Source organism: Dermacentor albipictus, chromosome 2 (assembly GCF_038994185.2).
Source record: "Dermacentor albipictus isolate Rhodes 1998 colony chromosome 2, USDA_Dalb.pri_finalv2, whole genome shotgun sequence".
NCBI classification, from domain to species: domain Eukaryota; kingdom Metazoa; phylum Arthropoda; class Arachnida; order Ixodida; family Ixodidae; genus Dermacentor; species Dermacentor albipictus.
The window spans coordinates 199,137,500-199,165,164 of record NC_091822.1 but is presented as its reverse complement, the minus strand read 5'-3'; the positions used below and the strand labels follow the sequence as shown (position 1 = coordinate 199,165,164).

The 27,665-nt window shown below is 48.6% G+C and overlaps 2 protein-coding genes and 1 long non-coding RNA gene across 3 annotated transcripts in view; 2 read left to right on the top strand and 1 right to left on the bottom strand.

The window, feature by feature from the left end:
- LOC135904532 (neprilysin-1-like) overlaps positions 1-27,665 on the top strand; it is a 196,942-nt gene that overhangs the window by 148,633 nt on the left and 20,644 nt on the right. Inside the window, exons 9-16 of the mRNA XM_065435340.2 lie at positions 2,782-2,868; positions 3,772-3,896; positions 4,569-4,791; positions 12,227-12,325; positions 13,781-13,858; positions 14,566-14,669; positions 15,914-16,024; positions 19,250-19,317. Coding sequence (XP_065291412.1) covers positions 2,782-2,868; positions 3,772-3,896; positions 4,569-4,791; positions 12,227-12,325; positions 13,781-13,858; positions 14,566-14,669; positions 15,914-16,024; positions 19,250-19,317 — 895 coding nt within the window. The remainder of the gene's footprint in view (positions 1-2,781; positions 2,869-3,771; positions 3,897-4,568; positions 4,792-12,226; positions 12,326-13,780; positions 13,859-14,565; positions 14,670-15,913; positions 16,025-19,249; positions 19,318-27,665) is intronic.
- Positions 16,675-27,665, bottom strand: part of LOC139056404 (uncharacterized) — a 28,699-nt gene continuing 17,708 nt past the window's right edge. Inside the window, exon 3 of the long non-coding RNA XR_011512343.1 lies at positions 16,675-16,809. This is a non-coding gene — a long non-coding RNA (uncharacterized lncRNA). The remainder of the gene's footprint in view (positions 16,810-27,665) is intronic.
- Positions 23,191-27,664, top strand: LOC135904503 (uncharacterized). The gene is made up of 2 exons (XM_070534716.1): positions 23,191-25,558; positions 27,524-27,664. The coding sequence occupies exons 1-2, from the start codon at positions 23,318-23,320 to the stop codon at positions 27,662-27,664; spliced, it is 2,382 nt and encodes a 793-aa protein (XP_070390817.1). The 5' UTR covers positions 23,191-23,317.

Genomic DNA, 27,665 nt, shown 5'->3' with positions numbered 1-27,665 from the left:
TTGATAGGGAATGAAAGAAACTTGCTCTTTATTTATCGAACTTGTGCGCAATAAGCAACGCAGCACTTAAGGGCACGGTGTAAGAAGTAGCGTGCTTAAGGGGAAGCTTTAGCTCGGGTGCTTATATGTAAATACATGTAAAAGGAAAATTCGTTTTTCTCGGCGACCACTGCACCAAATTTGGCGAGGCTTGTTGCATTTGAAAGAAAAACTTGAAATTTAGTGACTGTTGGTATCGAATTTTTTTATTTTGTGTCGTAAATGTTTTATGAATAAGCGACAAAAATCGAAAATTTCCAGCAAACGAAACTATAAAGTTTACAACTCTGTAACTCTGCAATGTTGAATGGTATCACAACTATGGCAACTGCATCTAATAGTATATATAAAGCGAACAAAATGGATGTGTTACGCATGAATCTAAAAAAAAATTGTAATACGGAAATACAGCTTTTGCAGAACTCTTGTACACAACGTAACAAATTCACGTTAGATGTAAATTGACATATCGAATTTGTCCGCTTTGAATGATCTAATGCATGCCGTTTACAGAAACACGATAGCTATTCTTGATGCAGAGCTATTAATTTGTAAACTTCACGTTTCTATCTTTCGCAACGTTTCGAAATTCTTTTTAACAATATTCATGTCCTAAAGCTCTTAAATAGAAATTCAGCTTCCAAAATTCACTAGAATATAACTTTCTCCCTCAAATGCAACAAATTTCATTAAAATCGGTCCAGGGGTTATCTCAGAAAAAACATTCTTGCGTTTTACGTGTATTTGAATAGGCCGCGGAGTTGGACCCTAGCTAGAGCTTCCTCTTAAGCAACAAACATAGCCTTATGGGATTCCCTGCCGGCCACTGAACACTGCTCGTGCCGTTTCGGCATTTGTGCCTCCGTCACCGTGTAAACATTTCAGAGCAATCGTTGGCGCTCACATAGACTCGAGGTTGTATAGCACTATTCGCGTAGTGCGTGTGCACGGTGTCGCTCGACACGCCTGTCTTGCTGTCGAATTGGCGACAGCGTCTGCGAAGTTTCAGGTAGAGGAAGCGCGTTTTTCGCGAAAGCGATAACATATGACGAGAATGGTAATTACGTCAAAGCTACAACCGGAAAAAAATTAAAACAATGTATGCGTGGCAATATTATAATTAAAAGGCATGTTACCCAAAGCTTTCTTATTACACCATTTTCCCATACAAACCGATCGACTCTACGCCTGCGAAAGCCCTTATGAGATCAGTCCACTTGATTAGTTGACGTCCATGAATGCGCTTCCCTTTCATTGGTGCCTTTTTTTAGAAAAGTAAAACTATTCTTTTTCATCCCTCTCTCTCTCTTTGCTTCTTCCCCCCTTTTTTTTTACGCGTCGATAGTTTTGCATCGTTCAAACGACAGCTAAAGCGTCAATGCAGTGACTGGCGTGCTTCAGGCTGCGTCAGAAATTCTTGTGGCCATTCATGCGGCTAAAACGCCTTCCTGATACCGTAACATCGCATATAGGGACGCAAAATTTTATTTTTGCATGCCACAGTGATCGAACTTCATTACTGGCCACCTCTGCATGGTGCAGCGGGTCGTGCTAGCAGCCACGTCTACGCAGCAAGAACTTAATTGAATTACGGGGTTTCACGCGCTCAAACCACTATTTGATTATGAGGCACGCCCTAGTGTGGCACTCCGGATTAATTTTGACCACCAGAGAATCTTCAACGTGCCCCCGATGCACGGGACACAGGCGTTTCTGCATTTCGACATTTTCTGCAAATGCGGCAGCCGCGGCCAGGATTTGATCGCGCGACCTCGTGCTTAACAGCGCAACACCATAGCCGCTAAGCCACTGACATTCAGCGTCGAGAGAACGCGCGCAAGGTGATATATCGCCTCTCTAAGAATGGCCGCGAGCGTGAAGGGAAATCTCAGGTCTGTCGGGTGCAAAGGTTTGCCAATATCAGGCAGAAGCTTATCGAACGCATAAAAAAATAATAATAAAGCCAGTTCCACGCTGCGAAAGCTGTCAAAACAGCGAAGCTGGTGGTCGCTTTCTCAAGTTTGAACTCGTGTTTAGCGCGATTTTCATGAAAGTATTTTGTCTCGTGGTCGTCGTTTTGCTAGATTCGAGCTTCGGTTCCGCATTGCGCACACTCTTCAGTTGGGTGAGGTTGTGACCGAGCCACAGCCTATCACACACCTTGCAGCTGTGGTCGCACTTATGGACAAAGAATTCTCGCTTGTGCCGTCCGTCGGCACCCTCCGTGGGAGGAATTTCTCTGCGTCGACGTCTCTGCTCGACCTCCTACTCTCGAACTTGGGGTTTAGCTTGCCTCTGCTGACACTTGGCTTCGGTTACCTTCTCTTGAAAGTTCGGGTTGGCTTGCCTCCACGAGCGCTTTGCGTCCGCTTCTCGCTCTCGAAGCTCGGCATTTGCGTGACGTCGGCGCAGCCGCTCGCACCGGGCGGAATCCATGGGGCGAAAGCGCCCGCGCCGGCGATACACCTGCTCCTGTACCCCTCTCCTCAGCCCTCCCCCGGCGCGCGCTCTGCCCCCTGCGTGACACCGGACAATGGACGGCGATGGCTCGACTTAGTCCGCTGTTAAAAATGCGCCAAGGTAGCGAGGTCTCCCATTTCTTTTCATCACACGGTAGCGGGAATGAAGCGCCCTCTTTCTTTTTTCACAGGCCGCTTTAAGAAACTTGAGCAAACCCCACTTTGCGTATACGGCTCTCGCACATAGTGTATCGCACAACCTGCACGTCTCTCTCTTTTTCAGATCTCTGTGCCCGAAGCGGACCGGCATGACACAGGTTCCATCTACAACAAGATGACACTGCGGGCTTTGTCTGAAATGGTGCCGGTGGTAAGGGCATGCGTAGATGTTGATATCCTTTTTTTTTATTTCCAAATATTAATTTGCGTTGCAAGCACGTGCAGCTAAACTTTTTCTTTTTTTTTTTACATGCGAAGTGGGGCATGCGTACATATACCCGCGGGGTCAGCACTACGTATACGTGATCGAGACTTGTATAGTGCTTACCTATTCATGTTTTGCACTCAATAACTACGCTCAATAACCAATAACCACGATAATATGGCGAGTAATGTCCTTGCGTGCTACCAAAGCGTATCACGCGGTTTGAGGTCTGGGTATTTCTTATTTCAATTTCTTTTTTAAATATTTTTACCAACGTTGTGCCGACAGTTGCGGACAGAACCTCACCGATCTGTCGTTCTCTAATTTATTTATTTTTTCGCTCTCGCTAAGTAAAAATGCTGATGATAAAAAAGTTTGCTGCTTTTTTTTTTTTGCCACTCTACTACTCGGCTACTGTGTTATATGCGCGTTATTTCATCTTGTATTTCTTTTTCTCCTCATGACAATTGTAATTTTTAGCCCACCTAAATTAGTGGAATTTTGTATTTAGCAATTTAATCCGTCCTAATTGTAATTGCGCTTTATTTTAGTTAGCAACTATTCGCATAATTTTCTCGTTTACTGTACATAGCTTAAAGATACATACTAAACAGAAAAGGAAAAGCTCACGCAGTATCACACGTGCGTTCACGGAGCACAGGGCCATCACTTCAAACAGAGAAAAGCCTTATCTGCGTCCGGCGCCATATCTGTTGCTGCATGCCGTCGCTCTTAGTGCCGGCAACAAAGCGACTATGCAGCGCCTGCTCGCAAAGCTTGTCCGCGATCTCACTGTGGCTCTGGCACGCTCCCGACCCTTCGTTGCCTGCTGCGATCGACGTGCGGCAGTTCAACTGGACCGAGTACCTGTCGGTGTTCCTTCCCGTGGAGGTGTCGCCGGACGAGCCGCTGGTGGTCTACTCGGTGCCTTACCTGCAGCAGGTCGGCCAGATTCTGGTCGACACCGACAAACGGTGCGCGGTGCTCCCACTTTGCCCGACCATTGCTTTTTGCTCCGTGCTAGAGTTGCTCGGTTGCACCCGAGTACTGGCAACGTGACAGCCAATCTCTGACGGTCTAGCAGACTGGCTTGCTAAGATAACTTGTGCTTCGGGATTTAGTACGAATTCTCCACACTACGTTGCCAATTTTATGCACTAATAGAAGAGATAATAAAGGCATAAAGAAAAAAAAACATGCATCGGAGTGAGCGTTCTACATTGAATAATGTAGCTTGGTGTACAAAAGCATTTAAATATTTGTGTGCACCAGAAAGGTTAAAATTAACCATATAACCCCCTCCCCATTCGGAGAGGATGCTCATATCATGAGCAGTTAATGTTTTCTTTACAACGTTCAGAACCTTGCCGATGGACTCTGACAGGTGCAACTTCGCACCGTTGGAGTTATACCTGACAAGAAGGCGTTCTGGTCCCTAAACAGGTCAACACTTTATCGAGGTTCGAGACCGGGCTAGTTTGGCGTTCCGCGCGAGTGTGAATTACAGCGCTCGTCCTTTCCTGTCCCGGTGCGCGCTGCAATTCACCGTGGCACCACGGCCGCCCTTTGAGTGACGCAGCGTCACGCCGCCGAAGGAAAGCGCCGCTGGGAAACGAGTGACGCAGAGCGCGCGCGCGCGCTCGCAGGACGCTGCACAACTTCGGCGTGTGGCGCCTGGTGAACTACCTGCTGGCCTACCTGGACGGCGAGTACGCGCACAAGCGAAACGCGTTCCGCAAGGTGATGCTGGGCGTGTCGGCGGACAAGGTGCGCTGGAACCACTGCGTTGAGCTCGCCAACAAGAAGATGGGCATGGCCGTCGGCGCGCTGTTCATACGCGACAACTTCGACCCGCACAGCAAGGAAACCGTACGCCCCTTCCTTCCAGTCTCTCGCGTCAGACATTTGCTCCTGGTGGTTCAGTGTTCGTGCACACAATTCAATAGACCAACCACGTAACTTATCTTAAACGTGCAACCTTGTAAATGGGTATATATAGTTTACATTCCTTAACTATACTACATCTGTTCTTGTAATAAAACGTGCTTATGAATAAATATACTTGGTGCTGTAGTGAGAGCAAGCAAATGTTGCTGAAAGTAGAGAGAGAGAGAGAGCAAGATAGAAAAGACGGGGAGGTTGACCACCAGCTAGTTTCCGGTTTGCTACCGTGCACTGGGGTGGGCGATATAGGGGTTGGAAAGAGGGCAAAGAGAGAAAGAAAATACAACCAGGAACACGCAACAGAAAATGCGTTCGAATCACAGGTGTTCACACAGGCCGGTTGGTCTCGAGAAGCGTAGTAGCGCTTGCACGGCCTTCTGATGCGATGGTAAGTCGCGTCGATGTTGCAAAATTCGTTCTTCCGACAGAGGCTGGTCGTCCAACTGGTTCAGCACGACGGAATGCGATTTCCTCTGCACAAAATACTGCGGGCAAAGAACGTGCCGAATTGCTTCTGCGTCGCCGCTGCGGTGTCGGCCATCCCTGTGCGGGACGCGTAGGTATTGGTTTAGAGGCGACGCCCAACCACAGCCTACACAATAGGGTCGCGTCTCTTCGATGAAGTCTTCGTGGAAGTCCATGGCTTAAGGTTGAATCCAGGGCGTATAAACGTGCGCGCATAAAATGTGCTTCATTCCACTCTGATGCAGTGCACTGGCTTGCAAGTAGGCGAAGCATCCTTGCAGCATCGGCCCTAGACAGGCAGCGGGAGGAAGAGGAGGAGGAGGAAGTAAACATTATTGCTCTAGAACGAGTAATTCAGCGGCCGGGCCGGATGTTTTCATCTTCTATTGGTTGATGACGATCTCCGGCCTGCATGGTTGGCGCCCCTATTCCAGGACACCACTGAGCGTGGCTGCTCGTCGGGCATGATCCACCAGCCTCCGTTGGAGGCTAGGGTCGCCGCTGGAGAGCACGCTCTCCCACTGCTCCGCACTCGGATTTTCCATTTTGTGGAATGCCTTATTCGTATTGCACTCCCATGTGATGTGATAAAGTGTGGGTATTGCGCCACACCACGGGCATGTGTCCCTGTATTGACTTGGGAAGATTTTGCTTAATATATGCAAATTTGAGAAAGCTCCTGTCTGCAGCTTTCGCCAGGAAACTGCATGTTGTTGAGTGAGTGTATTGTGGGGCGGGGGATATCTCATCCTCGTCCCTCTATATGGTAATGTAGTATGTCAGAGTACATTGGGTTCACTGTCATGAAATCATCAGGGTCTCTGTTTAGGTCCGCTCGGTTTGTATGCTCCGGAGCGATCCTATCATCCCTTTGGTTGCCCTCAATCTCAGCGTGCCCCGGTACCCAAAAGACGGTGTGTCTAATGCGTTTATTCTGTTGGCCAGCGCGGAGGAATATTTGGAGCGCTTTTTGACCGATTCTGCCGTTAATGTAGTTTCGGCATGCTTCCTTGGAGTCTCTTAGAATTATAAGGGATCTATTTGTGCGGTAGCCCTCCACAGCTGCTAGAGCAACAGCCATTTCCTCTCCCTCGGTTACCGTACAATCCCGTGCCGACGCGCAAGCGATTTCCCTACAGTCCGAGTCTATTACTGCCGCGGCGACTCTTTTTTCTGTGTCCCTTCGTTCTCGAGGATACACCGCGGCGTCCGTGTATACCGTGTTCGCTTTGGTTGCTAGGTATTTTTTTACATGTTTTACCCTAGCGTTCCGCCTGGCTGTGTGTAAATTTGCATCCATGTTTCTTGGCAGGGACCCTACCTTGATGGTGCTGCGATACTCATCGGGTAGGTTTGCCGTTCTTTGTTCTTCCCTTTCAATTTCTTTGTGCCCCAGTTTTCTTAGGAGCTTTCTTCCCGTGGTAGTCTGCTGGAGTCTGAGTAGCTGCGACCCTAATTGTGCTTCTTTGAGCTCCTCGAACAGATTGATAGGCGGTTGTCTTCTACATGGGCTGAACGAGCAGCTTGATCGGCGTGTTCATTGCCGATGGTACCACAGTGCTTTGGTAGCCACTGAAAAATTATTTCATGTATTTTCTCATTCAGGTTGTGTATTGCCTCTGTGATTTCGAGTACGAAAGCGTTCATGCGGATTGCGCCGTGAGACTGACAGTAAACACTGCAGTACCGTCTTTGAGTCGCAGAAAATCAACCAATTGTGCGTTGGTTCATCATTGAAGTGTAGTGCACCTCGAAGCGCTGCGAGTTCTGCTGTCGTCTACGTTGTCAAGTGAGAGGTTTTCAACTTGACAGTGGTCGCTTTCGCTGGAATGACGACATCTGCGGTAGAGCTGTTCTGCAGGATGGAGCCTTCAGTGCATATGTGGGTGTAATTCCGCTTCTCATGTAATGTGAGTAAGGTAAGCTGTTTAAGAGCCGGCGATGACATATCTGCTTTTTCCCGGACGCCAGGTATTGTCAGCTTTATCTTTGGCTGACTGAGGCACCAAGGAGGAGCCGAAGGTCTCGCAGCAGGTGTGATACAAGATGGTATAACCTTACGATGTGCGCATACCGTTCGCCAGAACGAGGCACGTGGTCTCTCCGCAGGTAGAGAGGCTTAATGGTGACAAGGAGACCAGGCAAGGTGCCTTACGAGCACGCCTTGTGCTTCGACTGCGATGTGGGTTTTGATGAGGTTGTCTCTGGCGATTACAGTACTGCCGCGTTGACACACTTCGAGGAAGACCTAGACAAATCCTGAGCGCTTGGGCTTGAACACTTTATATAGTACTTAGGTTTGTTTTATTTGCGTTAGTTAATGCTCGCAATCTGTGCTGCAAAAAGCGGAGAAAGAATACGCTATATAGTTGCGATATAGCGCTTGTGGACATTCCCCAAGTATTTCCAGCGAAGAACTTCAAAAGGTGACAGATGACTGTCAACCGCTTTTCCATGTACAGTACATGGGGGCTCCATGAGATGTCTCTGTCAATTATGACACCCAAGAATTTGCATGACCTGTAAATATTATCATCTGCTCATTAATTCATACACGTAGTGCGTCATGAGCTTACGCGTAAGTACCACAAGTGCACATTTATCAAATGAAATCTCCAGGTCTTGATTACGTCGTCTGAGTGGCAGCTTTTCGGAGCCTTGCGCCCAGTTGTAAGCCTGTCACTACAGACGCTCAAGCGCATATGTCGTCCACGTACATTGATAATTTAACTGTTCCTGGATGGTGATCAAGTAGACTAATCAGCGTGAGGTTAAACAACGTAAGGCTCAGTATGCCGCCCTGGGGCACGCCACAGTAGATGCAATGTAAAAAGGTGCGGCCGCCCTCGGTGCTCACAAGGAAAAATTGCATAGAACGACAGCTCTGTATCCATCGAAACATCCGAAAAGCCGATGCATATTTCTTCGAGAGCGGCGAGAATCGCTTCATGTGTAACGTTGTCGTGCGACCCTTTGACGTCGAGGAACAAAGAAGCGCAGACACGTCTACATCCTTTTTTGGTGATGAACGTATACCAGGTGGACGACATTATCAATCGATGAGCGGTCACCTCGGAAGCCTGCCGTGGCATCTGGGCAGACGTTGTGGTATTCCAAGTATCACTCCGGGCGTGGATGATCATCCTCTCCATCACTTCGCCCTTACAGCTCGCCAATGCAGTCGGGCGATACGATCAAAGCTCCAACGGAATTCTGGGGTTTTATGTGCCAAAACCACGATTTGATTATGAAGCACCTCGTAGTAGGCGACTCCGAATTAATTTTGACCACCTGGGATTCTTCAACGTGCCGCCAAAGCACGGGACACGGGCGTTTCTGCATTTCGCCCCCATCTAAATGCGGCAGCCGCCGCCGGGATTTGATCCCGCGACCTCGTGCTTAGCAGCACCACACCATAGCTGCTAAGCCACCACGGCGGGTAAACTTCCAGCGAAGACTTGCCAGGCTTCAGTAACGGAACTATGCGACTAGTCTTCCAGCTTGTGAGGAGTGTGCCAGCTCACCAGGATTCATTATGTATTATGTATGGTAGATCCATGCGTGGTCACGTGGTGACGGGAAGCTTATGGAATGTGATACGTTGTTGGAAGCTGCGAGTTGCCCGGATAATCTGGCAAAGAAGTATTCTGCGACATTAATCTCTGGTCAAAGTTCAAAGAGGGCCAGAGTGTTGAATGAGGACCGCTGTACGGGTGGTGTACTTAGCCCTCGTACCGTCCTCCATAAGTGCTATAGGGGCTTACACTCTAAGAAGAAAAGGAGGAAATGGGGTATTGAGGTTACTCCTTTAGGGAAGCAACTGATCTGCCACAACCATTCTTCCCTTTAGGGGGTAAGTGCGAGGGGATGAACTGTTATTCCCCATGCCGTTACTCCTCCGAGGACTTACAGTTGCTCTTTTCCGATGCTCCTCAAGGGAGTAACGGTCATTATTTCCGATGCTCCGCAAAGGTGGAATTAATGAAATTAGGCATTTATACCCTAATAAAAAAAGATTACTGAGCTGAAAAAAGAAAAAAAAAGGTGCCCGAAAGTAGGATTCGAACTCACGTCCTCGCGACGTGAGTTCGGAATTTGGGCCAGTCCACTCTTTCAATTGTATCACTCGATTTGGAAGGGGACAGTCGTCTGATGACATACGAGGGAATATGGTCACTCCCGTGCTTTTCAATGTCCATAAACCATCCAATACGTCTGATGAGACTTGCTTAGACGAAGGCCAACTCAAGACAGCTGCTGTATGTGAAGCCGCTTAAGGATGTAGGACTGTCGTGACTTAAAGCCCAGCGCTAAACCTCGGAGGCGAATGATGACAAGTATCTGCATTTTGCGTTGATTTTCGTACTTCCACAGAGCGTATGATGAGCGTTGAAGTCCCCAATGATAATCCATGGACCAGGAGATGTTGACAGGATGTCCCGTAATCTTTTGGAATCTAATGTACTTGATGGTGATAGGTAGGTACTCACAACAGTGACGGTAAGTCTTTTCTTCTTTACAGTTCTGCATACGTATTGGTTATCGTCATGAGGCGGCACAGGCTAAATAATTTAAGTGATGTCGCGGAAAATAAACACCATAACCTTGCTGTTTTCACCAGTAGTTGACGACATAAATAATCCATAGCCTGAACGCTTGACAGAGTTCGACAAGTTCGGCTCGCAGATGATGATGATGGGAAACCTGTTGGTGTACACGAACCATCCGAAATCGGCGATGCGCGATCGAAGTCCCCGGACTGTTTTTGCTGTTTATCGGACCTCGGCCCGAAAAGATAGTTCCTGGTGAGCCATGTCTTATTCGAGGGGTGCCAACACCGGACTTAATGTGTCCAGTACTTGAAGTGCACTTCTGGCTGACGTTGTGTGCATGTTGTTCATCAACACGCGAGTGGCATTCATTAAGGGTCGCAGTAGAGGCACCATTTGGTGATCTGTATGTCGCACCTCATCCAATGGAGCAGTTTACTGTACCGTATGCGGCCATTGCTGCTGCTCCTCTATAGGTCGTGTACTTTGAAGGGGGGCCATTCATTTGCAGAGAGACGTTCCGTAGTTTTCTGCCGTCCAACGCCAGTGTTTGCTGCCCTGGGAACTGTAGATGAAGTTGTTGCTTGAAGAAGTAACGTATTTTTCGAAGCTGTCGCAGTCCTACATGAGGACCGCCGAAAGCCACGTCGTCTAAGTCAGACTGTTTCAGCGGCCTCTTTGTTGGTTGAATTGTCGCTAACCATTTGTTTGAGCACAGAAAATTATTTCCTAATATTCAGGTAGTCATTGAAAGAGGCACTGTGAACGCCTTGAAAGTTAGGCCACTTCAAAACAGTCGCACTACAGTTTTGTTCTGAGCGGGGCTCGGCGCATCGGGGACACATAGCAGAATTTTTGCAAACGCCCTTCACATGGCCGATCCTCCAGCAGTTGTAACATTGCAGCAGTTTTGGAACAAACGGCCGAACCGTGTGGCGGAAGTGGTCAACTTTCACGTAGGAGGGAAGGCAGCTAGTCAGTCACCCTTGAATGTTAACTTCACGCAACGTGCCTTACCAAGACGTCCGGCGTGCGCAATAACAATGTTCTCACTTGCTGGTTTTATGACCCCTAGAAGATCTGCATCAGCGATTTCAATGTCGATGTCATAAATGACTCCTTCAATGGTGGCACCATCTGCTGCAACAATGGATCGAAGCTTTGTGTTGTCCAGCTGCGTTATACTCTGCAGAGGGCTCAGCGCACTCGTGGTCATCACGCCGATGACCAAGACGTTTTACCGTGTGTTTAGGCTCGCATTCTTGATGTTGTTCGTTACAGCGTTCTAATAAAATAAGAACAGTGCTTGCCTGTTGATGACGCGCAAATTGTCAGTGGAGTTCAGGACAGTATGAGGCCATCGTTGAGGCGCTGTTTTTAAGTGAACGAACTTGACATCGAAGGTGCTTCGCTTGGCTTTGCCGTGCAAGATAGGTTCAAAACCATCTTGCGCTGACTTGTCAGCTGATGAGGAGTACAGCTCAGTGTCCTCGCTGTTGCTGGATGTATTTCCTCGCTTCCTCGAAGCGATTCCCGCTGATCAACCAGAACCCAACGGGGCCTCATCCATCCCCGCGGGATGTGGCGCGGCAGACCCCACAACAGCGGCGAAAAGTTCAGAAAAGCAGAGAAGGGCAGGCTTATGACGACGACGACGACGACGAAGAAGAAGAAGAAGAAGAAGAAGAAGAAGAAGAAGAAGAAGAAGAAGAAGAAGAAGAAGAAGAAGAAGAAGAAGAAGCCTCAATTAATGGCACAAACCCACTGCAGGGATAGGCCACGTACCGGGTTGTAATAGGATTGAAAAATGAAATAAATTAGTTAATATATAAATAAGGTTGTGTTCCAGAAAAGACGCATGTCGTAGTCGTCCGCTTGGTGAAAGTAAATTAACATTGTGGAAAAGCTTCGCAAAGCGCTTCGTTATGTAATTACATGTTATGGGGGCAGATTCCTTACCTTTCACTCACTATTCGCCGAACATGTAGCCAAGGTTCAACTTGTGTTCGTAGAAAATTTCAATTTGTCGAAGAAATTGCTTTACTGCTTCCGAATGCGTGTAATTCCTGCATTTCAATAGTCACCAAAATTTATTCAAGACTATTCAGTGCCTTATTTCTTCTCGCGATCTATTTCACTCTTTCATACTAAAACGACGGTGAACGGTTCATTACCGCAAAATTAGGAAAATGATTTCCTCCACCTTGCGGGCTTGACGCAAGACTGATTTGCCATATTTGCAAAATTTTCTAATTTCTCGCGCCTGCGAGTGCAGTTTCGAGACAATAGCTAATGAACGGAAATGTTTAACGTCGCTGTGTCGGTTTTGTCCGTGTGGTGTGCAGGCGCTGGAGATGATACACAACATTCGCGAGGCTTTCAACGAGCTGCTCAAGGAGAACGACTGGATGGACACCGAGACACGCAAGGTCGCCGAAGAGAAAGTACGCGAGGTTGTCTTTGTGCCGCTGCAGCGCACCGCGACGCGAGTAGCCTTCCTTATCCACTGGCGCAGAGCGAACATGTGTCACCTCACGAAAAAAATTAAAGCTTTTGTACCAGGACCTCAATGAATATATAAGTACACCGCATTCGATATAAGGAAACCTAAGGCGTCCTCTGTCGAGGTCTTTTTCTTTCTTTTCCGCGAAATGTAGCTCATAACATTTACGTTTAACCGTCGAGCTATTTGTCGAAAGTGTATATCGTAGAAGGGTTGTAAACTGAGCTTGTCGGTGCTTGCATACGTCACGTATTTGGGGTCAGACTTGTTCCCAAATATTCATCTATAGACTGTTCTCCATCTCGCAATTCGTTCGCAACACTGCCGATGGTACGAGGCGCGCACAGATAATATCCTTGCGCAGCGGAATATATTTCCAGACGTAAGTGTCTGATTATTAATGGGGTTAGGAAGTTTTGTTTTTGCTTGGTACGTGATACGTTACATGTGAGGACTTTTGTGCATGCACATCGCATAACGTGACACGCGTATTACTATGACGGTCAGTAGACGACGCGGTGCGGATGAGCACATCTCGAAGGGTATTCGGCCTTCCTATTGGCTTAGTCCTGCTGTTCTATAGTGATGTAAACGACTTTTGCGACGGAGTATAGGCACGTTACAAGTCATGCAAAAGAACTTTGCAATCAATGCAATTTGCTATTGATTACAGATGTGTGCAATCAACGACGCAGTTAATTGCAAGCTAATATTTTTGTTATTTTTCACAAGAAACACGAAACGTAAAGCTACACTCCTTTAGATGCGCACTCTTGATCAAAGAAACGGTAAAAGCAAATAAGGTAAAGAACGACAGCGCAGCACAGCCATTACAAGAATGTATAGCTCAGCACTTCTACGAGACAAACTCCCTTTTGCAATGCGGTAAACTGTACAAGTTCGTTAGCTGGCGCCGATCCATGATTACAGATTCTTGTCTCTCTTTGGAAAGTCTCATTACCGCTACAATCTTGTTTCTTTCTACACACCGCAAGTTCTGAAGCATTTGCACGATTGTTCATAACCTCCGACACTTATCTTTTTTTTCATTACCTGGTACTCGAACCACACCTCAGTTTTGCTTTGCTCGCTGGCACAAGCCATCGAAGACAGGTTCCGCATAGATGCCAATCATCTCTCAGTTCTCAAGTGTCATTTAATAATTATGACTGCAATTTAAAAAATATCGCAACTTCGTTTTTTCAGCAAGGAGCTGAGGCAGCAAAATACGAAGCTTTATTAAAAAAGCCGACACTAATGCGTTCTACGCCCCACTGTCGTCTTGCTGGTCGCGAATCGTGTGACAAAAACGAAGCGCGAAACGTATCGCTCTCAACCGCAGTGTCACGTGACTGCCATAGAAAGTGTCTGCTCCCTTCTCTGTTTCTGCCCGCAGGCCAATGCTATGAATGAAAGGATCGGCTATCCGGAACTTCTCACTAATCCGTACGAGCTGTCAAAGGAATATGACTCGGTGAGCCACGTTTGTTACGCTCGCTTACGATTACGCTATCTAAGCAGTGCGGATTACTCAGTGAGGATTACTCGTTACACCTGTTATGTGAACTGCTTTGTAACGTCAGTAATAGAATCCTCCTTTCGATGCAGCGCTTAGCAGCTTCCGCTGGTTACCGTGCCGCCGTTCAGCCGCAGCTTCATTGCCTTGGGTTGCCGCCGTTTGGGTCACTCTATCGGCGCTCGCAAACCTAGCTAGGCGTGTCATAGTTTCTTTTTGCGCACTCGTTTACTCCTTCCCTATTTATTTAATGGACACAATATAGGCAAAAACGACCCTCGGGGTAAACAAGACAATCCTTATTGAGCAACATCCTTGAATATGCATATTTGACCACAACGTCGTGCCAAATCAACCAGCTTCTCCGGGATGCATGTGCGAACTTGTCTTTGAGGAGTACTTTAAAGGGCAGCGACGGGCAAGAACACAACGACAGCCCCAGGACAATCGGTTGTCCTGTGGTTGTCACTCGTTGGTCCTTACAAAGCACTCGTGGTGAATTCCAACAAACTAGCCCGCCTCGTCATCTTGTTATTTGTCGGGACGCAACTCGGCTTTGAAAGGGCCATTTGAGTCCGCCCCTGCCAAACAGTGCGTGCCGGCGTTAGTTCACCCGAGCATCCCCGTCACGAGGCCTTGACAGTGGTTTTGATGGGCTGCCGCAGTTGGTGGTGCACGAAGACCTGTACCTGGACAACGTGTTCAACATCCTGCACTTCGAGGCCACCCGCAACCAGCTCAAGCTACGACAACCCGTCAACAAGGAGAAGTGAGCGAACGATATACTACGCTGTTTATGCTTTCCGCGCACGCCTCAGCGCACAAGGTGGCCGCGGGAGCTGGAGTGGGTGAAAGTCAAAGACAGCAAGTAGCAATGGAGACGGAAACAAACACTCGAGAACGAGCTAAGGACCCGCCGGACACAAAAACCACGCGTGCGCGTACACGACAGGTGCGGGTGTGCTCGGCAGCTGACTCCGGCAAGATCCTTTTGACGCATCGGCGTCTTCGTTTAAGCGATTCGGTTTTGATAGAGATAAATTATTTGTAGTAGTAGTGCCGCCTCGATTCCAGATCCACAGTGCAAGGGCGAAGTAACGGTTCGCAACGCCACGGCGCGCTGCTGCCCTCTCAGTGGCAACAGCCCTATAGTAGAAAAACTGTTTAGTCTCTTCCGCCAGTGACCTAACTCCCCGACTCGGTCGGCCTGCCCAGCCCTGTGCCACGCTGTTTGACCCTACTCGCCCCGGACCTATTATATCAATTCAAAGACCTGTTCTTGACCCGGCGGCCCAGGAGAGCACTACGCAGTTAGGAAGATATATACACCTGCACCGTATGCGTCTGTCTCCGCTCAGAGTGCAACAGTTTTACGGCTCCTACGCGAAAGAGCCGCCAAACATTTCTCTATCGCAGAGCTGCGAGGCTGGTGGATTCTCTCCGATGACTTACAACTCACACCACAAACGCAGCTAACGACAACGTAGTGCAAATATGTTAAATTCGCATTCAATTAATGTACTCTTTCTTATGAAATGCGCCTGCAATACTATTATCATTTATGACAGTTTTGGAAACAGTCAAATGAACGCAGCAAGCTTTATTGCGCGAGCACCGTCGCAAGGTGTAGTAAAGAGCTGATCAAGGTACGTTAGCGCTCTTCTCACATAAACGCACGTGTAGAGTAACCTGCGGCACGCATACCAATTCGAAATAAGTAATATAGATTCAGACAAAATTCAGAGTTTCCGTCAGCCATAAAATGATGACATCTTACGCGAGGATGAGTCAGTACATCATAACGAGATATTCACACAAGTCTTGCACAGTGAAATTTCCTTCTTTCTTTAGAATTTTTCCTCGTTTCATCCAACTTAGGAAGCACAGAACGGGAAGAGTTCTTTTCGCGCATCGTAATGCACCGGAACCAAATGACCCGCGACGATGGTTCTTCCGAGGCGTTAGTGGAGGCACGCCATCGTAAGCGCGGTTTTGCTTCCTCCCTATTTGCAGATGGACTACGGAACCAGCCGTAGTGAACGCATTTTACAACCCAAACAAGAACGACATCGTCTTCCCGGCCGGCATTCTTCAGCCTCTCTTCTACAGCCACCATTTCCCCAAGTGAGTGTCCCACTCTTTCTTTTGGCCATTAACGTTGAACAGCTAAGAACAGCGCAGCGTTGAGTCACATAAGAGCAAGCAAGTAAAGGGCATTGCGTTTGCTTGCAGTCATCACGCACCCGAAAAGCGTTACTGCGCAAGTTCAACATACGGATCATTAGGCCAGTCATAGCATGCGCTACGTCACCGACACACCAACCAGGACCGCTTTCACTATAATATTCACGAGTGCTTATATCATCGCTAACGTATGGGTCCATCCTATGCAATCTACGCTGCTCGCCGTAAAGGTATACGCGAAAACGTGTGCAGTATGAAATATAATGGCTGTATAGCAGTTCGAAGGGCTGCGATGTCTGGAGGATGGGCTTGCTTCGATGCGTAAAACTCGTAAATAGAAGCCTGGTCTGCCGTTTAGCTAATTGACTTCTGCTCCGGAGAAGCCTTTAGGGAACAAAAAGAAACAGTGAACAAAAAAGTGCAGCTCGTGAATTTCTTTACCCGAGTAATATGGTGTAGTACAAAGCATGTGGCTTTCATTAAAGCGGCACAACTGTTCATACTTTTGTGTATAAAGTAACTTCAACAAAAAATTTGCCTGTGGTAATTATGTGTCAGTTGCTTTCGGAGCCCGTAGAACAGCAGGTCCAATGCAAACCACGCGTTTCTTGTAATCATCCTGCTCAGTTAATGAGGTACTGTAGCGCACAGGCACCGCTAGAAGGAAGGCACACATCAGCCTCGTCAGCCGTTCTTGTTTGCCGTGATTTCATGAGGTGAAGATCCTGGGCAGAAGCAAAGCCTGTGAACCGCTGGAAGCGTTTTACACAAAGCAAAATATATATATAATACATGTGCGCGTCAAACTTTCGTTGTATTGTACAACGCGGAGCATGGTTTCTTTAAATGTTTCAAATTATCTCACTGGCTTTGTTAAGCACCCTCTGTAGTCCGTAGGTTGTGGCGGGTGCGTCTTCGCGTTGGCAAAAGCATATCGCCGCCTTTCGAATAAAGTAGTTAGTACAGCGCCTGTAATCCGCGGTGTATCCGCGTCTTCTCTGTGGTTGTGGTCGTGCGCTGCATTAGGTCGTTAAGTAAGCACCCACTGGCCCGGCAACACTTCATCCCACGCAGTATATCCTGCTCAGGCTTTACTGCTGCTCAGACGGCACCTGGGTGTGGAGCGTCCGAGGATTTGCGAGTTTACCGGTTATTCTAGATCGGCTGCAGAAAGACAGCGTTAAGTGCAGGAGCGCGCCATTCGACATAATACAGTATGACTTGCGGCTGTGCGCCTTTGTTTATATAGCACACAAGTCGTGACGATACCACAGCTTCGTCATTGCTCTTTCAACCCGCGTACTCACAGGGTAGTTAAACTTCTTTTCATGGCAGAACTAGTATCAGGCAAACAATAGTGAAGGTGGAGTGTATAATCAGGAGCGTTATAAAACAGCCGAGTCACGGTCGGCCATTCCGCACTGGAATGGCCGACAGTCCCGCATGCGGCAACTGCAGCTGCGAGGAGACAGTCCACATCTCCCCTGAGACTCAGCGTGAAAAGGACTCTATAACACGCTAGATTCACTGGACAATCGCCATTTCTCGGAAGAGAGAATTCTGGGACACTTGCCCAGGCAGTCCTTCACTTCCCGACGGACTGTTCTGTGCGTGCTGCATCGCATCCTGTGCGCGCTTTGATTTCTCCCTTTTCTTCCCTATTTCTTTTTATTTCTCTTCAGGTGCCCTTCCGTAGCTTTATTCCCCTATACTACTCACCCCAGTACAAAGTAGCCGGCTGGTTTTACACTTGCAAAGCTCCCTGTCGTTCCCTCTCTTTTTCCTCCTCCTCTTCTAATTGATAGTCTTCAAACAGCACACACGTCACGTTTGCCTGATATTATGCATACATTTAACGTAAGAGCGAGCTGTAAATGGCACCAGAGTCTTGTCACCCTGCGGGATACATTTTCCTGCGTTTGGCTGGATACCAGCCCAACAGATGACTCGAGGTTTCATACTAGGTCATAATTCTACATCAACCACCGCAGAGCTTGTGGCTATTCGGGAAGCGATTAGCCACATCTGCTGGGAAAGACCTCAAGAGTGGTGCATTTTCACGGACTCAAAACCCGCGCTGCAAATTTTGGGATGCTTCCTGCGCCACACCGCATATCAGGTTCTGGCACTGCAGATCACCGAGCTACTTCCATGCGCTCAAGAAAAACACCACCGCATAGTGTTCCAATGGATCCCGGGACACTGTGGGCTCAACGGTAATGAGATGGCCGATGCTGCAGCAAGGCGCGCCCTCAGCAATGGCCTGCGAACTGTGGTGCCATTCTCCAGACCGGACATCACATGCCTCCTGTAGGAATTAATGAGGCGTGCGACGAGAAGATACTGGGCCCAGCCAGAAGCTCATCACATCCGCCTTAAAAGCTGTATCTAGATATGAAATTTCCTATTCTGCGTGGAATTCCACGCCCTCATACATGACTGATACACAGACTGCGATTAGGCGTCCCCTTCACGCGCAAATATTTGCACATTTTTGGACGGACAGACTCCCGGGACTGTTCAATGTGTGGCGCTGTAGAGACTATAGATCATGTGCTCGTGGTGTGCCCTGAGTATGCGCGCGAAAGTCTGACAATGGCAGATACCTTGAGACATTTACACAATGGACCACTGTCGGAGGACCTCCTGCTAGCTAAGCGCATGGCCACAGAGTTGGCAGACGACAGAGACAATGCGTGCTCTATCACGTTTCCTAGGTGACACGCACCTGGACTCACTCCTGTGATGCCAGTTGTGTAATGTGTCCTTCACCTCGTTCCTCCCATTATCATCCCCCACTGTGACCCTTTTTTCTTCCCCTTCCCTTACGTAGAGTAGCAGGCCAGATGCTCCATTATCCGGCCGACCTCTCTACATTTTCCAGTCATTAAAATACTTCTTCTTCTGCGTTTGGCGAAATGGGTAAGGTTACTTAAATTATGTCCTCGAGCTATAATATGAATATAAAATATATCCTTCCCGTCCTTTCCTCCGTTACCAGCCTTTCCCTCATGAATATGTATGTATGTATGTATGTATGTATGTATGTATGTATGTATGTATGTATGTATGTATGTATGTATGTATGTATGTATGTATGTATGTATGTATTGATTGATTGATTGATTGATTGATTGATTGATTGATTGATTGTCTGCCGCGCAGGTCCCTCAACTACGGTGGCATAGGAGTTGTCATAGGTCACGAGATTACTCACGGCTTCGACGACAAAGGTAACAAACGAGACACTATTATAATGTTACCTATGCGAGTTCGGATATACATATATATATATATATATATATATATATATATATATATATATATATATATATATATATATATATATATATATATATATATTCAGGTAGCATGTGTGGGTTTATTGACCAGTTGCCTTAACGCAAAAAAGATCACGTACTCGTGACGTCTGTAGCAGAAAGGGTGTTCCCCATCCGCCGCCAAAGTTTCTGAGCGGTGGCGCTGGCTAACACTCCCGAGGTTAGTTCTAGCAGTAAAGCGTAATACCCAAGAAAGTGGATGGGAAAGCGGCGCCGCGGTCGCTCATTTGGTCAGAGCGCCGCACGCGTAATGCTAAGACGTGGGGTCGTTCCCCACCTGCGGCCAGTTGTTTTTACAGCAAAGGTGTTTATGGCTAGGTTCTGGCGGATCTCGTCTACGTGGACATAGACCAACAATTTTACATACGTGGGCCGATCCCGAAGATTGTCAAATGCCGCGCCGACCCGCTGCGAAGGTGAAGCAGGCGTTAACCACTCCATACGTGGGCCGACCCCGAAGATAGTGCAATACCGGGCCTACCCACGGCAGAGGTGCAGTTCGCCATTAAGGAGCCCACATTCAGCTTCGCTGGTCATCCTTCTTCACAGAGTGGAAGGGCACTGAATTTTTTTGTCCATTTTCATTTCCATTAGTTTACCATTTATTTAATTCTGAAAGTACAAGTAATTTCTCCTATGTTGTCCTTGAAGTCTTTGTATGCTTCTTATAATATACACAGGGTGTCCCAGCTAAGTGTGGCGAGAGTTTAAAAATATGCGAATGCCACGTAGCTGGACAGAAAGGCAATGTCTGCAGTCGCTCAGTTTACTTTTCAGATTCCGCCTAATTCCCTAATTAGCCTTAATTAATTAATCAGCTTCTCAAACATTATAATTAGATGAAAATTGTCAATGAGAAAATTGTAGAGCAACATGAAAAAGTGCTTATACAGCTTTCTGTTGCTCTATACGTGCTACATAAAACAGTTTTACCGAATGTGAAAGACGCCCGCGAGTACAGGCAAAGTGCCTCGAGCGGCCAGTCGGCGGCAATTTCGCGCATATTATTCGCGGGCTAAGTGAGTGAGTGAGTGAGTGAGTGAGTGAGTGAGTGAGTGAGTGAGTGAGTGAGTGAGTGAGTGAGTGAGTGAGTGAGTGAGTGAGTGAGTGAGTGAGTGAGTGAGTGAGTGAGTGAGTGAGTGAGTGAGTGAGTGAGTGAGTGAGTGAGTGAGTGAGTGAGTGAGTGAGTGAGTGAGTGAGTGAGTGCAACTTTATTAGAGTCCAGTGCAGACGTGGAGGTTTCCCCGCGCCACCAGACTACTCCACCAGGACCTGCCATACCATCCACTTTTTGGGGTATTATGTTTTTCTGCTAGAACTAACCCCGGGAGTGTTAGCCAGCGCCACCGCTCAGAAGCTTTGGCGGCGGATGTGGAACACCCTTTCTGCTGCAGACGTAACGAGTAAGCTTTTGGGCCAAGGCAACCGGTCAATAAACCCACACATGCTACTTGAATGCATCAATGTTGCCGGATGTTTCCAATGTTTCAATGTTTCGTTGACTCCTTTGCTTTAGTGTACTGTCTGTCTCATTGCACGGGAGATGGAGCCCACCTTTCCTGGCAAAATTTATTTGACCGGAAGAATAACGCACATTCACAAACGAATCCGCCAGAAACACGCTGAAAAAATATGTTTAGGCATCTCACGCCGATTTTCCCGCAGATAGCATGTGCTGCCCCGATCAGCGCCTGCTTAATCCGTTCCACCTATAGACCGTTTTTTCGTAGGCGCCGCCATATTGTGAGCGCAGTGGCGCCGCCTATGAGCAGCGCCATACTGGCTTGGGTGAAAGCGGTCTTTTGCATGGCAGGTATACGCTCGGCGGCAGGTTCTGGCGTTTGTTTTCGCTGTCATGCGGCCTGTTTAGTATGACGTGCGTCTTCTACATGGTAAACGGTTCTGTGAGACGTGCTGAAGTAGGTTAAGGCGTCATGGCCGGAATTTCTGCCGGCGTTGAGGTGGACGGAACACGCAGTGCGATGTGCGCGCGCATATTCGAGTCTACAAACAGCCTCGGAGATGCATTGTGTATTTCTGAATGTTCCAGTCATTAATGTGACCTTATTGCAGTATTACCCTCTATTTCTAAGCTGCGGTTTAGGAGCCACGAAACATACGCGACAATCGTAACAGCGTGAGCGTGGGTACCGTTCTGCTACGATAAGAGCTGTGATGTTATACTTTGACAAGCGTTCAAACTGTTCGCTGCAGGTTACATTGCGTGACTACTTGGTTCAATGGATGAGGTTTCCGCCCCTGAATAAAATAGTTTTGGCAAGTGATAGCAGCATACTTTACAGTCTGAATTACGCTTGTCCAGCAAAGGGACTGTTTACGAACTGCGCGAGCGTCCTAAGCAGTGGTAGGTGCTGGATTACATATAACTTTGTTCTATATACCGCATGGACCAAGCATACCGCATCAGCGGTGTAAGGTCGCTCTGATTGTTCGGGTTCTTAAGTCTCACGAATCGGCCTCGTGCTTTGTGTATAGAGAGGGGGTTCACTTCCCCCCATGTCAGCCGGGCGACAGTTGCTGTGTTATGTGGGGTCACAGGCAACGCGCGGGGTTGGGTGACGCGTCGCGGCAGGTGCCAGGCGGGCGTGTGCCGATTCCTGGAAGTCAGTATTGTGCGCACGATGTTGGCAGTCCGCCGACGGGTCACACAGACCAGCCTTGAAACGAACCGCTGTACAAAAGGTATTGTGGGTCTGGCGCCCGAGTCCCTGACTAATTGGAGGCGCCGCCGAGGTTAAGAAGGACTTAGCAACTCTGACTCCGTGCCGCATGCAGTGAGCATGGACCTAATCCTCTACGCGTCCGGAACGTAATCGCCAGCCTTGTTGTTGGGTGCGACTGCCTGCGTGGTGTCTAAGACCAGCTTACCGTGCACGCTGTAGGAAAGCGGTGCACACGTAAAGAGTGCATTCGCACGACGGCGTCTTGGAAACACGCACTCAAAGAATTTTGTCTTGTAGACAATAAGTTTGAAGGACAAGGAGGGTCATCCGTCTCCCAGACGGCCAAGCTTTGAGTACAGCGGCACTTCGTGGTGCCGGTGCCCCTGCTTCCGAGACATTTGCAGCCTAGACGCCGTTGGGATTTGAAACGGTCTAGCGATAACTTGTTCGGGCCTGGCGTGTTTTGCTGAGCCGGTCACTCACTACGGAGAAATGAGAGGGCAACGGAGTTTTGGCGAAGAAGGAAAAGAGCTTTGTTTTCCAATATGTTTATTTTTAAGAGTAAGCCCATCCCTGTGGGTTGTGGCTTAACAAACGGTTGACTCTGATTGGCAACTGAACCTGTGGGACGGGCCAACGGCCCTACCGCCTTTTTTCTTTGTATATTTGGGCTATAAAAATCGGGACGACATGCTGTCCCTCAGACTTGGCTGAAATCAGGATTGCTGATAGATCAGTGAGCCTCCGTACTATGTACGTTAAAACGAGTCTGGGCTCTAACAGTCATTGAGACAGTAGAAGAGTGAGACTTTGTTTCTCAATTGTTCAAGTTTGTAATGTATTTGTTTTACCTGCCATGTATATAGAAAAGTTCTCGTATAAATATTTCTTGTACATCTGACCTCATCGTTTCCTGCCTGCGTTTGATCAACCACTGCCGATCATCGTCCGAGAAGCTTCAAGTTCCAACGGTGAAGCGAGGACGGAGAACGAACGAAACTTTACTGGCGCAGCCGACAGGACCGGCAAGCCCCACAACGAGCAACGAGCAGCGAGCCAGGCGCAAGGCATCGGAGGGCTACCAGCCAATTCCGCAACGGTTGCAATTCATCTGGACGAGGACGTCAGGCGGCGCCCCCAGCAGCAACGGGTGAGCGGGATTCCTTGCGTTTTGTCTAGGTTGGCATGGCTGTTGTTCAGTGAGGTTAATGGTGTTCACGCGCAGAACAGCAAATGCGAGTGAGGCTAACGTAAACATTGATACGGCATCTGAACAAAGAGAGGGTCAGAGACGGCAGGAGCTGCAACGCGTCGGAGAGACCGAGTCTGAGACGTCGGATACTGAAATGGATAGTGAGGCGCAAGGTGCTGCGCAGTCTCCGAGCACGACGGATCCAGAAGCCATGGCGGTGAGACGCCTGGAGCTGGAGCTGGAAAAGGTGCGCCTACAGCTAGAGTGCGAGCGCATTGCTCTACGGAGAGTGGAGCTCGAGCAGTCGAGCAGGCCGCCTTCGGTGTCGGAAGGAAGCGATCGGCGCGGTGCCATCACGGATGGAATAGCGCAATGTGCTAAAGTGCTTAAGGCATACCGGTTGCCGTGTGACGCTGACGTTCCGATATGGTTTGAGGAGGTTGAAAAGTTGTTTTCATCTTTTCAAGTACCAGAACACAGCCGTGTACATTTGATCATGCCTGCGCTGACTGAGCGGGTCCGTTATCTGTTGCGTAGCCTCAATGATGAGGAATGTACGGATTACGAGACTGTTAAGAAGGCGGTACTAGATGAACTTAAACTCACGCCGGCTGAATACTTGGGGAGGTTTGAGAAGGCATCTAAACGAAAGGAGGAAACTTGGGCTCAGTTCGCGTCCCGCGCTAGAACCTATTTGGCCTATTACCTTCAGTCTCGCACTGCAAACACCAAAGAAGCTATGACGGAGCTTATGGTCGCTGACCGTATGAAAGCTAGTCTAAGCTCAGAAGCCCTAGAATATGTTCTTTTGCGGGAAGGCGAAGATTGGTTTAAGCCAGTGGAGGTGGCAAAAGTACTCGAGACTTTCGAGCAAGCTAAAGGGAAAGGACGAGCAACTAAGCCAGCCGCAACAGCCTCATTGCCGCAGCGCGCAAAACTAGCTGGCCCGCAGAGGACAAATTTAAGATGCCACGTGTGTCATATACAGGGTCACCTAGCCAGAGACTGCCCAAAAGCTTCAGATAAAGAACCGCAGGGGAAGCCACCGACTGTGCAAAAACAAAGGGTACAGAAGGTTGCTGTTGTAAGTGAAGAACCTCCACCAGAGCAAGAAAGGGTGCCAAGCGCTAGAGTACATGTCGTAGCTCAAAATGCTAGCTCGGGGAGGTCGAAGCTGGACCTAATCCCTATCATGTGCGGGGATATAGCAACGGAAGCTGTGTTGGACACAGGTAGTGAGATAACGGTAGTCCGTAAAAGTATGTTGCCCATCGATTTACAGGAGCCATCACGAACAGTAAGACTTGAGTCGGCATTCGGAAACACCATTCGAGCTAAGCTAGCTACGCTGCCCGTAGGCATGCATCGCCCGGGGGCTGTGATACAACCGCAGAGGATGGATCTGGTGTGCGCGGTCACCGACGAACTTGCAAACGGGGTTGACTGCCTGCTGTCAAAGGAAGATTGGGAACTACTACGGGCGCAGGAAAAAGAGGAGTTTGGAGAGGAAAATATTCCGCGGGCAGGGGTCCGATCAGTCGAAATGGTCGATAACACTGAGCCGGACTGCGGTCTAAGTTTCGAAGAAACGACAGAGCAAATGCCTAAGTTGCAAGAGAATAGTTTCATACAAGATGTCACTGGGGTGCCCAGTCAGCGGGAGCTAGAACTAGCCGAGAGTGTAGCTGAGTTGACAGGCACCGAGTGCCAGAGCAAACATGCTCTAGTTTACAATAGGAGGGCACGGACTAAAGAATTTAATGTCGGGGACCAAGTACTCCTCTTTGACACAGGTTGGGCAACCAAGATAGCTGCCATAGAAGGTCTTGTGCCACCTCACACAAAGAAAGAGTTGCGAAGTCTGTTGGGGCTTTGTGGGCATTATCGGGACTATGTCTCAAACTACGCCGACGTGGCGAGCCCGCTTACAGCTTTGACAAGGCGAGGGGTTCCTAATTCAATTCCATGGTCGGAAGAAGCGCAGTGCGCGTTCGAAAGTCTGAAATTAGCTCTCTGTCAGGCTGTCGCCATGAACACGCCTGAGCCTCATCAGCCGTACTGGCTATTCACTGATGCGTCAGCGACGGCGGCCGGTGCCTGTTTAGCTCAAATGTCAGCGGACGGAGAAGAAAAGCCGATCGCTTTTGCTAGCCACCGCTTTAACCCGACACAGGCGCGCTGGTCGACTATAGAGAGAGAAGCCTTTGCCATTGTTTGGGCACTCAAGAAATTTGACTACTGGCTTTTCGGAGCAGTGGTGAATGTTGTCTCTGATCATAACCCACTGTCATATTTGACAACCAGCACCCCGCAGGGGGCCAAGTTAGCAAGATGGGCGCTTTCACTACAGCGCTACAATGTAACGGTGCGTCACCGGAAAGGAACATGTAACGCCAATGCTGATGCATTGTCAAGGCTCTCGAATCGTTCATGGGAGCCAATCGAGTAAAGAGCAGAAACGAAAGGATAGACAGAAACAGCCATGCCAGCTGGGACAGGCGTGAATGTTCCCGTTCACCCGAAGAATGTGTGTGTGGGACAGTTCAGCCTTGGTGGAACTTTCTGTGGCTATTGTCGTCTATGTGTGTGAGGGTTATAAGACTATGGACATACTATGTATATAACCTGCATATGTTACTTTACTGCTGTTGTGCCGTGCAGTGCGTTGGAGTGTTCCTGTACATACATGAGTGTTTCTTTTGCATGCTCACTGTCATGAATGTGTTGAGCTTTCGCCCCTTTTTTTTGTCGCTGTTAGAAAATTGTTTTTTCTCCGTGGTCCTTTCAGTTAATTTTCCTGTTCCTTACGGACTCCGCAGCACCCGTGTTGGGCAGCGTATGTCAATTTTCTTTGACGACGGAACCTTCAGAGCCTAAATCTTATGATACAGCGCCCTTTGGCTCTTGTAGTATAGCTGGGAACATTGTAAGCCCAGTATACTCTTTAGGAGGGACGTGTAAGGTCGCTCTGATTGTTCGGGTTCTTAAGTCTCACGAATCGGCCTCGTGCTTTGTGTATAGAGAGGGGGTTCACTTCCCCCCATGTCAGCGGGGCGACAGTTGCTGTGTTATGTGGGGTCACAGGCAACGCGCGGGGTTGGGTGACGCGTCGCGGCAGGTGCCAGGCGGGCGTGTGCCGATTCCTGGAAGTCAGTATTGTGCGCACGATGTTGGCAGTCCGCCGACGGGTCACACAGACCAGCCTTGAAACGAACCGCTGTACAAAAGGTATTGTGGGTCTGGCGCCCGAGTCCCTGACTAATTGGAGGCGCCGCCGAGGTTAAGAAGGACTTAGCAACTCTGACTCCGTGCCGCATGCAGTGAGCATGGACCTAATCCTCTACGTGTCCGGAACGTAATCGCCAGCCTTGTTGTTGGGTGCGACTGCCTGCGTGGTGTCTAAGACCAGCTTACCGTGCACGCTGTAGGAAAGCGGTGCACACGTAAAGAGTGCATTCGCACGACGGCGTCTTGGAAACACGCACTCAAAGAACTTTGTCTTGTAGACAATAAGTTTGAAGGACAAGGAGGGTCATCCGTCTCCCAGACGGCCAAGCTTTGAGTACAGCGGCACTTCGTGGTTCCGGTGCCCCTGCTTCCGAGACATTTGCAGCCTAGACGCCGTTGGGATTTGAAACGGTCTAGCGATAACTTGTTCGGGCCTGGCGTGTTTTGCTGAGCCGGTCACTCACTACGGAGAAATGAGAGGGCAACGGAGTTTTGGCGAAGAAGGAAAAGAGCTTTGTTTTCCAATATGTTTATTTTTAAGAGTAAGCCCATCCCTGTGGGTTGTGGCTTAACAAACGGTTGACTCTGATTGGCAACTGAACCTGTGGGACGGGCCAACGGCCCTACCGCCTTTTTTCTTTGTATATTTGGGCTATAAAAATCGGGACGACATGCTGTCCCTCAGACTTGGCTGAAATCAGGATTGCTGATAGATCAGTGAGCCTCCGTACTATGTACGTTAAAACGAGTCTGGGCTCTAACAGTCATTGAGACAGTAGAAGAGTGAGACTTTGTTTCTCAATTGTTCAAGTTTGTAATGTATTTGTTTTACCTGCCATGTATATAGAAAAGTTCTCGTATAAATATTTCTTGTACATCTGACCTCATCGTTTCCTGCCTGCGTTTGATCAACCACTGCCGATCATCGTCCGAGAAGCTTCAAGTTCCAACGGTGAAGCGAGGACGGAGAACGAACGAAACTTTACTGGCGCAGCCGACAGGACCGGCAAGCCCCACAACGAGCAACGAGCAGCGAGCCAGGCGCAAGGCATCGGAGGGCTACCAGCCAATTCCGCAACGGTTGCAATTCATCTGGACGAGGACGTCAGGCGGCGCCCCCAGCAGCAACGGGTGAG

What these genes read in the sequence shown, in the direction of transcription:
- LOC135904503 (XM_070534716.1), top strand. Translation starts at nt 23,318, where the DNA reads ATGGTGTTCACGCGCAGAACAGCAAATGCGAGTGAGGCTAACGTAAAC. An exon ending in ACTGGCTTTTCGGAGCAGTG is followed by an intron (nt 25,559 to 27,523) that starts GTGAATGTTGTC and finishes TTACTGGCGCAG; the next exon opens with CCGACAGGACCGGCAAGCCC.